Source organism: Hipposideros armiger, unplaced genomic scaffold (genome assembly GCF_001890085.2).
Source record: "Hipposideros armiger isolate ML-2016 unplaced genomic scaffold, ASM189008v1 scaffold_678, whole genome shotgun sequence".
NCBI lineage: Eukaryota > Metazoa > Chordata > Mammalia > Chiroptera > Hipposideridae > Hipposideros > Hipposideros armiger.
The window spans coordinates 518,185-532,494 of NW_017732028.1; the positions used below are offsets into that span (position 1 = coordinate 518,185).

Below are 14,310 nucleotides of genomic sequence, written 5' to 3' on the forward strand. Positions count from 1 at the left end.
CCTTGTATGAATTTCTTCCCATATCTGGGCTTCCATGCTATTGTGACGAAAATAATATTCTAAATCAGCAGTTCTGCAGCAGAACATGTCTTAGTAAAAAACAAAACAAAACAAAACAAAAAAGTTTACATACATATCGAGTTAGGAAACATTGACTTAGATAATCTCTGATTATCACTTCAGTTTTTAAAGTTTTGTGACATTTTAAAAGCAAAGTTTTTTTATTCTGTGTTCTTTTTTGTGAAGTTTTTTACATGTAAAGACATTTTTTTTAAAGAAAAAAATGTGATTCTTTTTTACACAACTAGTATCTTCATTTTTTCCGTATTCTATTCTAGTTTTTCTATATATTTAATGTTACATGATTGACATATCATTACGCAGTATTTATTGTTTGTCCCTGCTCCATTTCCTCCCAGGCGGATCACTCCTAGTCTTTCTTCCTTCTTTTCCAAGGTGAGATGCAATACCTGCAGTTGTCTCTCTCCAGAACTCTAGGCTCTTACACATTCATCAGCAGATCCCCAGCTGTGCCCGCTTCTCACCCAGAGTGGTTTAGCAGTTCAGTTTCAAATGATGCAAATATGGTGACTTGTGTCAATACACAATTAGTGTCTAAAATCTCCACTGGACCTGCCATGTCTCCAGTCTATGCTTTATCTCGGGACATCTCCCTCACCCATTCCCATGATGAACTATTCCAAACTAACTCTCCTTAAGACCCATTCTCAGCCACTCTTCTCAGTTTCTACAGGCAGCCTGGTGTTCATGAAGCAAGATCTTCTGCTGCCTGCCTTCTGACTTACCTGTATCGATTGTCATTCTCATGTACTTTGTTCCAGTTACAGGAGCAAAGCGGCCACCATGCTGTGGAGGACCACTCTCCTTGTGTTCCTGGCTGTACTGCTGCTAAGGCCCTAACTGCACCCGCCTCTCCTGTGTCTTCAGTGTGCTTATCTACTGCCTCTTCATCCTTAGCTTATGCATTTCTGTATTGTACCTATCTTAAATTCAGTAAATCAAATCAATCTTTCCTTGATCCTCCTTAAACCCTTTCCAGTAAACGTGGAAACCTGGAAAAATGAAAATAGCTACTGGTTTTAATGCTGTAGATATTTGATGTGGCCTTTGTGTTGAAAGCTTTATCCATTGGTTTCTGTGTCACTTCTCTCTGAAATCCTTTATACCCTTCAACATTTCTCTCCCATTCTCTTTGTAGTTTCCTTCTCTTCTTTAGAATGTAGATTTATGTCTTTAGTCGAGTCCTCTTTTAACTTTTTATTGTCTTGATTTCACATGTGACATATATATTGATAACATATAAAATCTATCTTTCATTCTTGGTAATCCAGCTGCCAACGACATTTCCACTGTATGTCCCAGCCACAGGTACTTCTAACAATATATTTAAAACTCACAAATATTCCTTTTTGGAAATACTTCTCCTCCTTTATCCTTCAGTTCTTTTGATGGCATAACCATTCACAATATCACCAAAGCTAGAAATACATATATCACTCTTGAGGGCTCTTCTCTCACATGTATCGAATCACCAAAATCTCCTAATTTTGATTCTTCCTTCTCCCCTCCTGTTATCACTCTCTTGGTTCAGGCTCCTACTCTTATGTGGAGCATTACATCTTGATAATCCCTAACTAGTTTTGTCTTTCAAAGCCATCTCAAATGCAGGTTCATCTGTCATTCCCTGCCTAAGCCGTGTTTGATAGTCATGGCCCTCTGTGATCTAGTCTTTGCCTAGTCATTAATTACATTGTTCCCCACTGTTCACCACAGACTTTGTGCAAACATCACAGGTTATACTTCTGCAGATATGCTGTGCTTGTTCTTAATCTCTGTATTGTCGTGCAGTACCTCGAATCCCTTACCCTAAAATGCAAAACCTGCCACACTTCTGTGTCTTCGGAACTTTTCACTCATCCTTTAAGACTCCCTGGAGTTACCCATTCCCTGTTGTATTCTCCTTTCTCATCTTTATGTGTAAAATCCTTAGAGCAGTGCCCTTTGTAAGATAAGTGCTATCTATATACATGTTGGCTATGAAGTCATTACTACATTGAATTTTGATTTCCTCCAACAGTGGCAGAACCTAGCAGTGACTGAATAATGGCTTTATAGTATTCTATCAAGTTGCTGCATTGTATTTCAATTGCTCTCTTCTAGGACAATTATAAATCTGTAAACTTTTAGAAAATACCTTGTTGTAGGTTTTCTAATACTTAGGATCATTTCTTTGGCATAGATTTCCTGGGAGTGGGATAACTGAATCAAAGATTGAAAGTATTTTTATGACTTTTACTGTTAACAGCCATACATTTGTTTAGGAAGATCAACTATGATGCCTGATAGTGTAAGATTTTTTTTCTGAAATCTTGTTAATCACACTGAGTATTTCTCTCCCAAATTTAATTCCTATAAAATAATACTTTAATACTTTAATTTATATTTCTCCAACAAATCAAATAGATCATTTCTCCAATTATATGTATGTTTGTGAAAGCTGGCTGTCGTTTGGGGCCTGGAAATAATGATCTTATATGTTTGAACAGGCTCTTACTATATTTGAGATGTAAATCTGTTGTCAGGTTTGTTTAGGTTTTCACCAGCTTTCAACTTTAATGTTAATTGTATAGATGCTTTAAAATTGTATAATTAAATATATTTGTCATTTCTTAATAGCATCATTTGCCACATAGCTTAAAAAATGTATCCTTCATGATCTGCAGTCTATCTTTTTTTGGTCTTGATTAACAAATGTTTAAAATTTATTAACTTTAAATTCAACTGGAAATAATTTTTATATAGTAGTCTTTCCCAACTGCATTATACATAACAGCATTACAAAAATTGTTTGTGATATTTATTCAATATGTTAAGCCTTTGTAAAATGTCTATTTCTGATCTTCTGTTAAAGAGACAGCACTTTTTTTTTTGTTCCCAACATGTCTGAAGGAGTTGGCATACTTTGCTCAGTAACAACACATTATAATTATTTGCTTATATTTTTCTGTCTGGGAAGATGATATATCATTCACATATATATTCTAATTTCCTTGCTTGCACTACTTCCTCAGTATATATTTCTGGGTAGTTGAATGGTAGTAAACAAAATGTGCTAGCTATAGACTAATGATACTTTACACTTAGAAATATAACTGGGGGCCGGCCGAGTGGTGTGTTGGTTAGGTGTTGGCTTGGGAAGCCAGCTCTGATCAGTAGGGCCCCGGTTTGGATCACACATGAGGGTCAGTGACGCTGTGCCCTCTACAGCTAAGATGGTGAACAACAGTTCGACCTGGAGCTGGGCTGCCATGAGTCGCCGGCGACGGCGTANGAGGGCAGTGTCACTGGCCCTCATATGTGGGATCCAAACCGGGGCCCTCTGGCATCCCAAGCGAGTTCTTAACCATCGCGCCAATCGGCCGGCCCTGATGTCTCCCATTTTAGCACTCTTGTTTCAGTGCAGGGCATTTCCATCTCCTTCAGTGTAGACATGTCTGAGGAAAATTGTGATGGCATTGCTCCTTGAAGGTTATCGACTCAGGAGGTGTCCCAAGGCAGCTGGGTACCATCTGAACAAACAAAGTGCTAAACCACAGTTGTATTGTCTTGGTCAGGGGCACAGTCCCTCAGCACCATCCCATGCATTTCCTTCACTGGTTCATCTTTCTTAAGGTTGTCTATGAACCACTGAACATGCCATTTCTTACCTGGTTGCTCCTAAATTAGTTTGGCAAGGGGTAGGACTTAATACTGTCCTGTCATTTTCTTTACTGTGTTTAAGGAGCAAAGCTTAGTTTTTTCAACTTCTTTTTATTGAGGTGTAGCATTCATCCAGTAAACTGCATAAAGTGTATCAAACATAAGTATACAGCTTGAACTTTGCATATGTATGTACCCAAGTAACCTCCATGCAGTCAAGACAGAACATTTCAGCATCCTTGTGGGTCCCTTAATACTCCTTCCCAGTCAGTAACCTCTTGCCCCTGAGTCAACACTGTTCTTCTAATTTCTAGCCCCGTAAGTTAGCTTTTCCTGTTCTCAGACTTAATGTAAATAGTCAGTGCATATACTCAGTTGTCTAGTATTTTTAATCAAATGAGTTTTCTTAGTTGAGATAGTCTTAAAATTCTTTAGGAAACGTTTCATACATCTTTTCCCACTCTAAAACTTTTAATGGATTTATGTTTTACCCACTCTTACAGTGTGTTATTTTTCACCAATTATGTAGTGCATTATTTATTTCCACAAATTATTCTTGCTCTTTTTTTCTTTTTCCACATTTCCTTCTATAAGTGCATAGAGATGAAAAGATTTCTAAAATGTTTTATCCTGTTTCTTCTTTACCATGCTAGCATTTGTTCTGGGGTGAATTCAGGTTGAACTGAATATCTTATTAATTCCTGGTTTCCTTCTCTTCTTTCTGACAGCACGATGGAAGTGGTTCATTGCATGATATCCAGCTCTCATTGCCATCTAGCCCAGAACCAGAAGATGGTGATCAGATATACAAGGTATGGCTAGGCGGTCATGCTGAACTTTTCAGAATTCTTTTCTATCACCAAAATTATAAAGCAGCAACAATTAAAACATGTAATAATAAATGTATTAATGCCTTTAGCTCTGCTGGCTGTCTTGAGTTTTAACAGGTTTGCTTTTTGATAGCTTATTAAGTTAAAAATGATATCCCTGTGGGGCTTTTAATTTGAATTTCTTTTATCAGTTGGACAATCATTTGTCGCTGTATTACTACTGGCACAGGATTCTTTTTTAAAATCTCTTTTTACATTTTTTAAATTCTCTTTTTATAATTATAATAATTTTAAAAATATGACTACCAATAAAAATTAAAGTGGTTAATGTAGGTACTTCTTATATATCGTATCACAGATCACAGCATTGAAGAAATAGACTGAAAATGAGATTAATTTGTTTATCTGTTTCATGTTTTAAAATATAATTATAGAATGCAGATACATTTTAGTGAGTGTTTAAAAGTATACTTTTTTTTTTTAAGATTTTATTGGTGAATCGGGGAGGGGAACAGAGAAGTTGCTGTCCTTTTGTTCTTCAGTCTAGTTGTGGAGGACGTCGCTTCACTGGCCCATGTTGGTATTGTGATCATTGTGCTCTTCCCAGCTGAGGCAGATCGGTCGCCGACCACTGGACAGCTGCTCATGGCGGCTCACGGTAGCTCACGCTGGCTGTTGATCACTCACGGTAGCTTATGGCAGCCCACTGCAGCCCCACTGCAGCCTACGCCGTTGCCAGCGACTCACGGCAGCCCAGCTCCAGGTCGAGCTGTTGTTCACCATCTTAGCTGTAAAGGGCGCAGTGTCACTGGCCCATGTGGGATCCGAAACGGCAGCCCTGCTGCTCAGAGCTTGCGCTCCCAAGCCAACTCTTAACTAACTGAGCCACTCGGCCGGCCCTGAAAGTATACTTTTTATCATTTTCAACTTTGGGTTTATTTTTAGTTGAAGAAAGCTTTTTTTCTTTTGTAACTATTTCTGAAGCATATATTCATTTCTTAATGCAAGTATTCTTGATTTATTTAATATTTCCAAGTAAAATTATTGTTTGCATTTACATTCTGTTTTCAGAGTATGCTAGTCAGTGTTTGCTAGTCATCTGCAGTAACAACCAACCTCAAAATATTGGTGATTTATAACAGGAAGTTTATTTCTCATTATTTGTCAGTATGTTACATACCGGATGTAGATTAGTTGGGAGTCTACTTCATATGTCTTCTTTATTCTGGGATCCAAGCTGAAGGATCAGCCCCTATCCTGGGACATACTGTATTTTTTTACCGTGTATAATGCGCTCCCGAGTATAATGCACACCCATGTTTTTGACCCAAACTTTCAGGGAAAAAAATCTTTCATTTTAATTTTTTAATTTAAAATTTTACTTGTTTACATTTATGTACTTGTTTTTTTGTATTATAAAGGAATTTTAGCATTTATTTTTTAACATGTTATGGTACAAGAAATTTAATGTAACAGATAATTACAAAACACAAAAACAGATACAAGGTACAAGAAATTTTGTGTACCAGTAACAAATTTACAATATTTACACATCGAAGGGCAAGAACTCTTTGTTGTTGATGCAAGTTCATCGTTAGTTCAACAAAACCGATTATTGTATTCAAGAGTATTATTTTACGTATGGTTATCGTTATTGATTTCTAGAGTTGCACTTTTAACTCATAAGCATAAATAAAAGAATTAAAAACATTTATATAGATACGGAATTAGTACTACCCATCTATAATGTGCATCCTTATTTTTCCCTCACAAATTTGGGGGGAAAAGTGCACATTATACATGGCAAAATATGGTAGTTCGTTTGTACTTGAGGGAAAAGAGCATTGGCAGGACAACTTGTATAATAGATTCTGCTTGGATGTAGCATATGCTGCTTATAAAATAAGTCAAGTGGCCAATCCTGCTATTAGGGGTCAGAGAAGAATAATTTTCTCACAGAATGTAGAGTGACTTAGTGGGAACAAGATTGTATGTAAAACAATTAAAATCAAAAGAATATAGGATAGGACTTCCAGTAAGATGGCAGAATAGACAGACACTGTGCTGACTGCCTCCCAGGGTCACAACAAAATTACAAATAATTTATAAGATATTCAACCTCGGAAGTTCCCTGAACATTAGATGAGCAGTACCTCTAAACGAAGGACTTAAAGAGGAGGCCACATTGAATCTGGTAGGAGGGGCGGAGACGAGAGAGGGCGAACCCCATGAGGGACACCTCAGCGGTGGGGAGGCTTCTCCTGTTGGGGAGGAGATCATCCGGCCCCACACCGCGCTCACCAGCCCAGAGTTACTTTGCCAGGAAGAGGAGTTCTACAATAGCTGNGCTGGGGAATTGGGGAAAGGGGAACAGACAAGTTGCTGGCCGCTCACACTGGCTGCTGGCTACACACGGTAGCCCATGGCAACCCACTGCCACAGGGGCTGCAGCCTACACCATCGCCGGCGATTCACAGCAGCCCAGCTCCAGGTTGAGCTATTGTTCAGCATCTTAGCTGTGGAGGGCAGTGTTACTGGTCCTCATATGTGGAATCCGAACCGGGGCCCTCTGGCGTCCCAAGCCAGTTCTTAACCATCGTGCCACTCGGCCAGCCCTGATTTTCTTTAATAGCATTTGTTTTCTCTAGCTTATTTTATTGTAAGAGTACAGTATATAATACATATGACATACAAAATAATGTGTTAATTGTTTATCAATGTTGTTATTAAGGCTTCTGGTCAACAGTGGGCTATTAGTATTTAAGTTTTTAGGGAGTCAAAAGTTATACACAGGACTGACTGAGTGATGCGTTGGTTAAGAGTTGGCTTGGGGGCCAACCGAGTGGCACCTTGGTTAAGAGTTGCCTTGGGACACCAGCTCTGAGCAGAGCAGGGCCCTGGTTCAGATCCCACATTAGGGCCAGTGATGCTGCGTCCTATAAAGCTAAGATGGTGAACAACAACTCGACCTGGAGCTGAGCTTCCGTGTGTCACCAGCAATGGAGTAGGCTATAGTGAAGCTGCAGTGGGCTTCCGTAAGCTACAGTGAGTGGCTGGCAGCCTGCGTGAGCAACTGGCAGCCAGCGTGAGCTGCCAAGAGCCACTGTGAGCTGCCGTCCAGTGGCCAACGACTGATCTGCCTCACCCGGGAAGAGTGCAATGATAATACCAACATGAGCCAGTGAAGCGACGTCCTCCACAACTAGACTGAAGAACAAAAGGACAGCAACTTGTCTGTTCCCGTTCCCCAATTCCCTAATAAAATCTTTTAAAAAAATAATAAAAAGTAATACGCAGATTTTCAGTTGTGCAGGGGATTGGTGCACCTAAACCCCTCATTGTTCAAGGGTCAATTATATATTGAATTTTATTTCAGTGACTGTCCCATTTCTTAGGAATGGGAAATAGCATTGGTACTACAGAGATTTTTTGGTTCTAATTAGATTTTATTTTGTATATGGAAATTGGAATGATCTAGTTGCAATTAATATAAATTTTGAATATTGGTAAATATTTCTGAAGTAGAAACTTATAATTTTTAATTTGATACAATAATCAGCAATTTGTTACATAGGTTTCTCTACAAGAAAGTATATTTGTCTCCTTTGGGGTTGTTGAACAAATAATATGGTTGTATTCCAACTTCACATTAAGGAGAAATTCTCATGATCAGTCTTTTCGTTCTTTTTAAATATATATATTTATTTGAGAGACCAAAGCTTACAGAGTAGGTATATCACTTTGTGTTGTATAAATGCCTGAATAAGTATGCTTTGAGTGGAATGATTATATAGAGAATTTATTTGTGAACCGAGATGCTTAGATGGATCTTATCAAGGGCAGAGATCATTCAGAATAGTCCAGTCCATTGAAGTCAACACATCATTAAAGAAGCTTAAAAGCACTGGACATGTGAAGAGACAATCTTAACTTGTGGGTTGGTGATAGTTAACATCCAGTGGAGTCTCATCAAAAATGAATTTAAGACACTGTTGCAGGGACTATAGTACCATAATAGTTTAGAGAAATACTTAAAACTTTACAGTTGTATTCTTTATATACTACATATTGCAGTATATATTCTACATCTATTTACATAGTACTGTATGTATGTATATGCATAAAATCATAGGTAATATGTTTTATGGATAATATAAGAGATTGCCAAAGGTAATTTTGACTGTTCAAAATTTTAGCCTTTCTGGCTGACTCTAGAACCCAATCTCTGAATAAAATGGGAGACTACCTAATAGACCTTGATGTTTGCCCTGTTTTGTTGGGTTCCTTTTTAGCCCCTAAGAGAGACCCTAATCGCTTTGGATATATATGGATGTATGAAGAATTACACCAGTGTAAAAATTTGTGTTTTTGTTCAGGCAACTCGGTGTAACAGCCACCAAAAATCTAAAGAGGAAAAATGCACATATGCCGATAAATATACCCAAACACCTTGGAGAAGAATTCCTGTGAGTAGCATATGCCCTTAACCCCTTTTGTCATTTACTGTTTTGATGTTTTGTTCCACTCTTTTTACTCGAATAATTTTGAAATCTGTCATGGCTGGGTTTTGGTTTTTGTTTTTTGTTTTCTTAAGTAAGTTGTTTTTTCTTGTCTCTTAGGTGTTTATGTGCTTTCTAAAGCTCCCTTTATATGTCTTAAATAAATGAATGTGCACTTAATAGCTTTTCCATTCTGCACACTATAACCCATTTTGAATACCTAGTCTCCTTGTATGTGTTTGTGTTTATGGGAGTATTATTTCCCCATGCCCTAAAAGAAACAGAAGCCCAAAATGCAGTCTCCCCTCTTTAGCAGCATAGTACTCTTTGAAAATATATGATGCAGTATATTCTTTTTTTTGTTGAAACTCTTCAAATATATTCTATTATAATTACTCAAATAAATGCTAAGGTTGTTAGGAAGTATAAATACATTAAGATATAGACAGTAAAGGTTTGTTTTAGGCATAGTTAGGGAATGCTTTATTCTAAACAGTAGAAAGTAACCATGCAGTCAGTGCTTATTTGTTATTTTTCAAAAATGTTACATCTCAAACTATATTTAGTGCTAAAATATACTGACCATAATTTAATCTTGAGTTTTTCTGAACTCAATTCAGGATGTGCCTGAGCCAGAGAATCATCGTATGGCTATCAGTTATCATTGTCCTATTGTATAGTGCCAAGTAATAGGTATGGCTTGTTAAGAGAAAGCCTACTAAGCTAGCCTTGGCTCCTCTTTCGCCTTGTTTTAGCAGTGGAATCCTAGTAACACAAATGAACAGGGAGCTATAATGGTCAATGTAGTCAACAATCCAGTTTTTAAAACTTAGGTATAGGAGGTATAGGTCTCTACATTTTATAAAACACTTATTTTTATGTAATAAGTAATTTGTGTGTGCTCTATGTAAATATGATGCTAATTAATTTATTCAACAAGTTTGGTTAAGCCTTTCTCATCTCAGTTCTTAGGCTTTTGAAGTAAAAGTGGAAAATTGGGGAAGGAAATACACAGACAAATACAGATTACTCCATTAACAAATACTTATTAAAGGAACTGGTGATGTGATATAGTTGAAGTGTAGTAAGTTCTATAAAATTTAAAAGATTGGGAAAGTCAAGTTGGAAGAATCAATGCGCTTGATGACAATGATGATTGTGTCATAGAAAGCAAAAGATAACAGTACATAGAGGTGATGTGATATTTCTTTCAAGTCAAAGGATGTGGAAATTTATCTGTTTGTAAGCAATTGCAAAATGAAAGACTATACATACCTTTCTTCTAGATGGAGGTTAGGGCTTTCCAGGTTTCTCCAGTTTCTTCATGGGGATCTTTGTATCTTCTGACAGGTTACTAAGTAGATTGATGATTTCATTAAGTGTGAGAAGTTCCATTTTGCCATCCTTCTGGGAGTCTTTATACCATATCTGACTCTCTCAATTTCACTGTTCTGTAAACTGGCTATTAATAAGCCTGTTTGCCAGATAAAAGTAAATAGTGCAAAACACCCCAAGATGTTACTGAATATGTTCCTGAGTTTGTTTTATTATGATCTTGGGTGAAATGAAGGTCAGATTTTCAGCCTAGCACTCCAGACAAACGCAGACTTTAGGTTTTCTTGTTATCTTTTACTATAGGAATCAGCTGACTTATAGATAAGGTAATAAAAGCCAGGGAGATTAAATGGCATATTAAAATTTCCATAAATAATCAGTGGTAAAATATTGGGTTTTGGGAAAAGTCATGATGTATTTTTTCCGTTTTTCATTGCAAAAATGCGTCATGCCTTTTCCAACAACCCAGTAGTACTATTAACTTCAGACTGCTGATGGTTAGTCCAAGGTTCCTTCCCCCAAAATCACAATGAAAGCCTTGTAGGATTGAGAGAGGCTTTGCAGATTGAAGTGGGGGAAATATCCTTGGTAAAAGGAACAACAGGAATAAGGGCAAAGGTGGGAAGATACAGTTGGGCAATAGTAAGTACAAGGCTGGCCAGAACACAAATGTGTGCTTAGAGAAATAGTTGAAGTTAGTGTTAAAGTTCATTTGAAGGTAGAATTCAAAATTTTATCCAGAAATTATTGGAAAAGTAGTTTTACTAAGTCATATTTATTTAAAGAAATGGTTACATATATTTATTTAATTAAATGTTAATTATTAAATATTAACATTAAATATCGTGTTTATTCTCTGATTTTTATGTTGTTCAGACTCTGTTGGATTCATTTAAAATAAATTACTTTGGAAACCATTTATGATAATACCAAAGAGCTTCTTTTTTTAAAAAGTCACACTTGACTCTACATTTTTTTTTTTAGCAGGAACCCAACATATTTACACAAGACATTGGGGATGGGGGTGGGGAGGTGCAGTGAGGCTCTTCTTTGACATCTAGCTTGTTAGGTGGTGACTTGGGGAATCAAAACATGTTATAGTAAAAAATCCCAAAGTTAAGTGTAGGTACATTTTTTTTGATCTGGCTAATAAGCCTTTGGGAAGATTGAAAGTTACAGTCTGAGTACTTGTTCTTCACCATTTCCTATAGTAACTTGGGACATTTAAATGCCCCTCTTGACACTCTCTCAGTTAGTTGAGAATTGTAGCATCTACCTCAGAGATTCGTGAGACATAGGTAAGCATTTCCTCTGAACATTTCCTGGAATTGGAGGAAGAAATCCACCTGTGATGGAAGGCAGAGAAGGATGGAGGAGGAGAGGGATACTACCTATAATATTTTTTGGCAGCCATTTAGGACATGGAAAGAAATACGAAAAAAAAAAAATAGACATCTCAGTCAGAACCTGCCAGAAGAATGGTAGGTCACCAACAGCAGCAGAGCAATAAAAATAGGAATGTGTTGAGCCCAACATAAGTTTTCATAAATTTATCAGAAAGAATTTTAGTATAATATTACCTCATTGCTGCAGATACATTTTTTTAAAGTAGAGAACCAACAGGAAATAAGAGGATGAAATAGGTAGCAGAACATGGGAAAGTAAGGAAAGCAGATAATCACTTATTCATTCACAAGTAATTGTGTGCCTATTCTGTCCAGGCACTGTGCTAATCTGAGAGTGTAAACATGAAAAAGATACATATGGTTGCAGCCCTCAGATACTTCCAGAAACCTCAAGTGTGCCTAAATGGTATCAGTCTCACTTTTTTCCTGCATGTGAAGAAGCTGAGACTAAGAAGTGACTTGTGAAAGTACTTAGGCAACTTGTATACAGCAGTCTTACGCGAGAAGCAGAAGCCAGGTTTTCTAACATCTTAGTTGCCTCCCTTTGGAGTGGCTGCAGGAGGTAAGGTGAGCAGGAGGAACAGAGGGAAGAACAGGGTCACGGCTTTGGGAAGTCAGGACAGGCTTGATCTCCGTGAGAGTTCATGATAAGGACTTAGTTCCCTGAGAGAGAACCAGCTGCCCAGGTTTACGTTGTGTGGTAGAGGTTTTAGCAGTACGTTGTGATAATCTATTGAACATAATTATAGTATTTAAAATTCTGGGGAGAAAAGTATTTATGATTGAAAAGAAAAATTCTCCACAAACAAGTTAGGTTCTATCCAGTGTTAATATGAAGAAATCTATAGACATAGTAGATTGTGGAAGTAATTTTCTCAATAGAAAGAATAATAAAATTTAACACCTCTTAGGGAAATGAGAAAATAATAGAATGCTAAGGAGACTTTATTGAATGACATAAAGCCAAGTATATGCTTAAAAAACACAGTAAAGTGGCTTTCTTTTTCCTTGTCCCTTTTTATTGAGAGGTAACAATATTCATTCTATAGAAAATACAAAATAAAGAAGCAAGACAATTTAAGAAAATTTTAAATTACTCAAATCATACTAACCACTGACAACCATTGTTAACATTTCATATATGGTCTTCCAGACTTTTTTTTGTGATGTCTGTATATGTTTGTACAGGTCTGACTTACCATATCTGTCTAGGTGGAATTGTGTTGTATATGCTATATTAACCTGCTTATGGTGGTGGTAGCTTATATATTTATTTATTTATTTATTTTGCTAAATAAACGTTGAAGGGAGTGCATTACTTTTAATAAAAAACGAAAATGAATTCCCTTAGTGGATGGTTTTTTGTAAGGTTCTTGAAATACATTACCACATTTTTTTTTCTGAAAGATTTATACAATTTATACTACCACCAGCTAACTTATGATCAGAAAATTGCTTGGTGGCCATGGTGTTAGGTTGTATGATTCGAGTGTTTGATGTTATCAGGTTATAAGAGCCTACGATATTTACCTCTACGAAAGATAAATACCTGCTGCCCTGACGATAGGTAACATCTCAGTCAGAATGGCTCCCCCTTGATCCCTACACCATCACTTCAGGTGGTACTGGGAGGTGACGCCCAACTATTTTGGTTATGACTATTTGTCTGTTTTGTGATGTTTTCTTACCTTACAAATTCTGACCTTCCTCCTCCTGGCCCAGGAATCATTTTATTAGGCTCTTTTTAGCATATATCCAAGATCAGCTTGCATATATTCATTATATGTTTTGATCTTTTGAATTCTGGGAGTGTGTTTCTGCCTGTAGTAACATTTGGCTTTCATGCTATAGGTACTTTTGGTGTTGGAACTTTACTGATAAAGATCAAAACTGTTATGGGTTTAGTTTCGGTGTTATTTGTGAAATTAAACACTAGCAAGGAAAAAATAATTAACCACCTGCTGGGTGCTGTTATTTTGGGTATGACAAAGGCATGTGCTCCTCCAAGGAGCTGCTAAGACATACTGTAGGGACATTACAGGACACTTCTAAGTGTAGTTTGTGTTTCAGAGCTGTGTTTCCAGTATTGAGAACCAATATGAAGCGCCTGTTACCTTTTAGAATAAAGGGTATGCAAGACTGTTCTCTGCTTGGGAAAGGAATAACATAGTGTAGTAAAGATTTGAATAGTTATTTTGCACATAAAGTAAACTCTAAATTTTTGTGATACATACTTTTTACAGAGCATTTGTTTAAACATCTGAAATTAACTAGGGAAGCCAAAATATCAGAAAACAATTCTAGACTCACACCATCAAATCTCTGATTATTTATCCCCTTGAATCTTAAAGAAGGGATTGCAAGATGGACTCAAAGGATCCACCTGTCCTGTCACATAATGGCCCCGCCTGAATTACTCTGAAAAGGGAGTGTAGGAATAAACTGTTATATCAGTATTAGTGGGAAAGCTGCCTGCCATTTAAAACTTTTCTCCTCCTCATCTTCCTCCTCCTCTTCCTC

At 37.0% G+C, this 14,310-nt stretch overlaps 1 protein-coding gene across 1 annotated transcript in view; it reads left to right on the forward strand.

Annotated features, from left to right (window-relative positions):
* CCSER2 (coiled-coil serine rich protein 2) overlaps window positions 1-14,310 on the forward strand; it is a 200,293-nt gene that overhangs the window by 134,005 nt on the left and 51,978 nt on the right. The window contains exons 7-9 of the mRNA XM_019626458.1: window positions 4,449-4,611; window positions 8,747-8,811; window positions 8,927-9,016. Of these exons, the coding sequence (XP_019482003.1) occupies window positions 4,449-4,611; window positions 8,747-8,811; window positions 8,927-9,016 (318 nt within the window). The remainder of the gene's footprint in view (window positions 1-4,448; window positions 4,612-8,746; window positions 8,812-8,926; window positions 9,017-14,310) is intronic.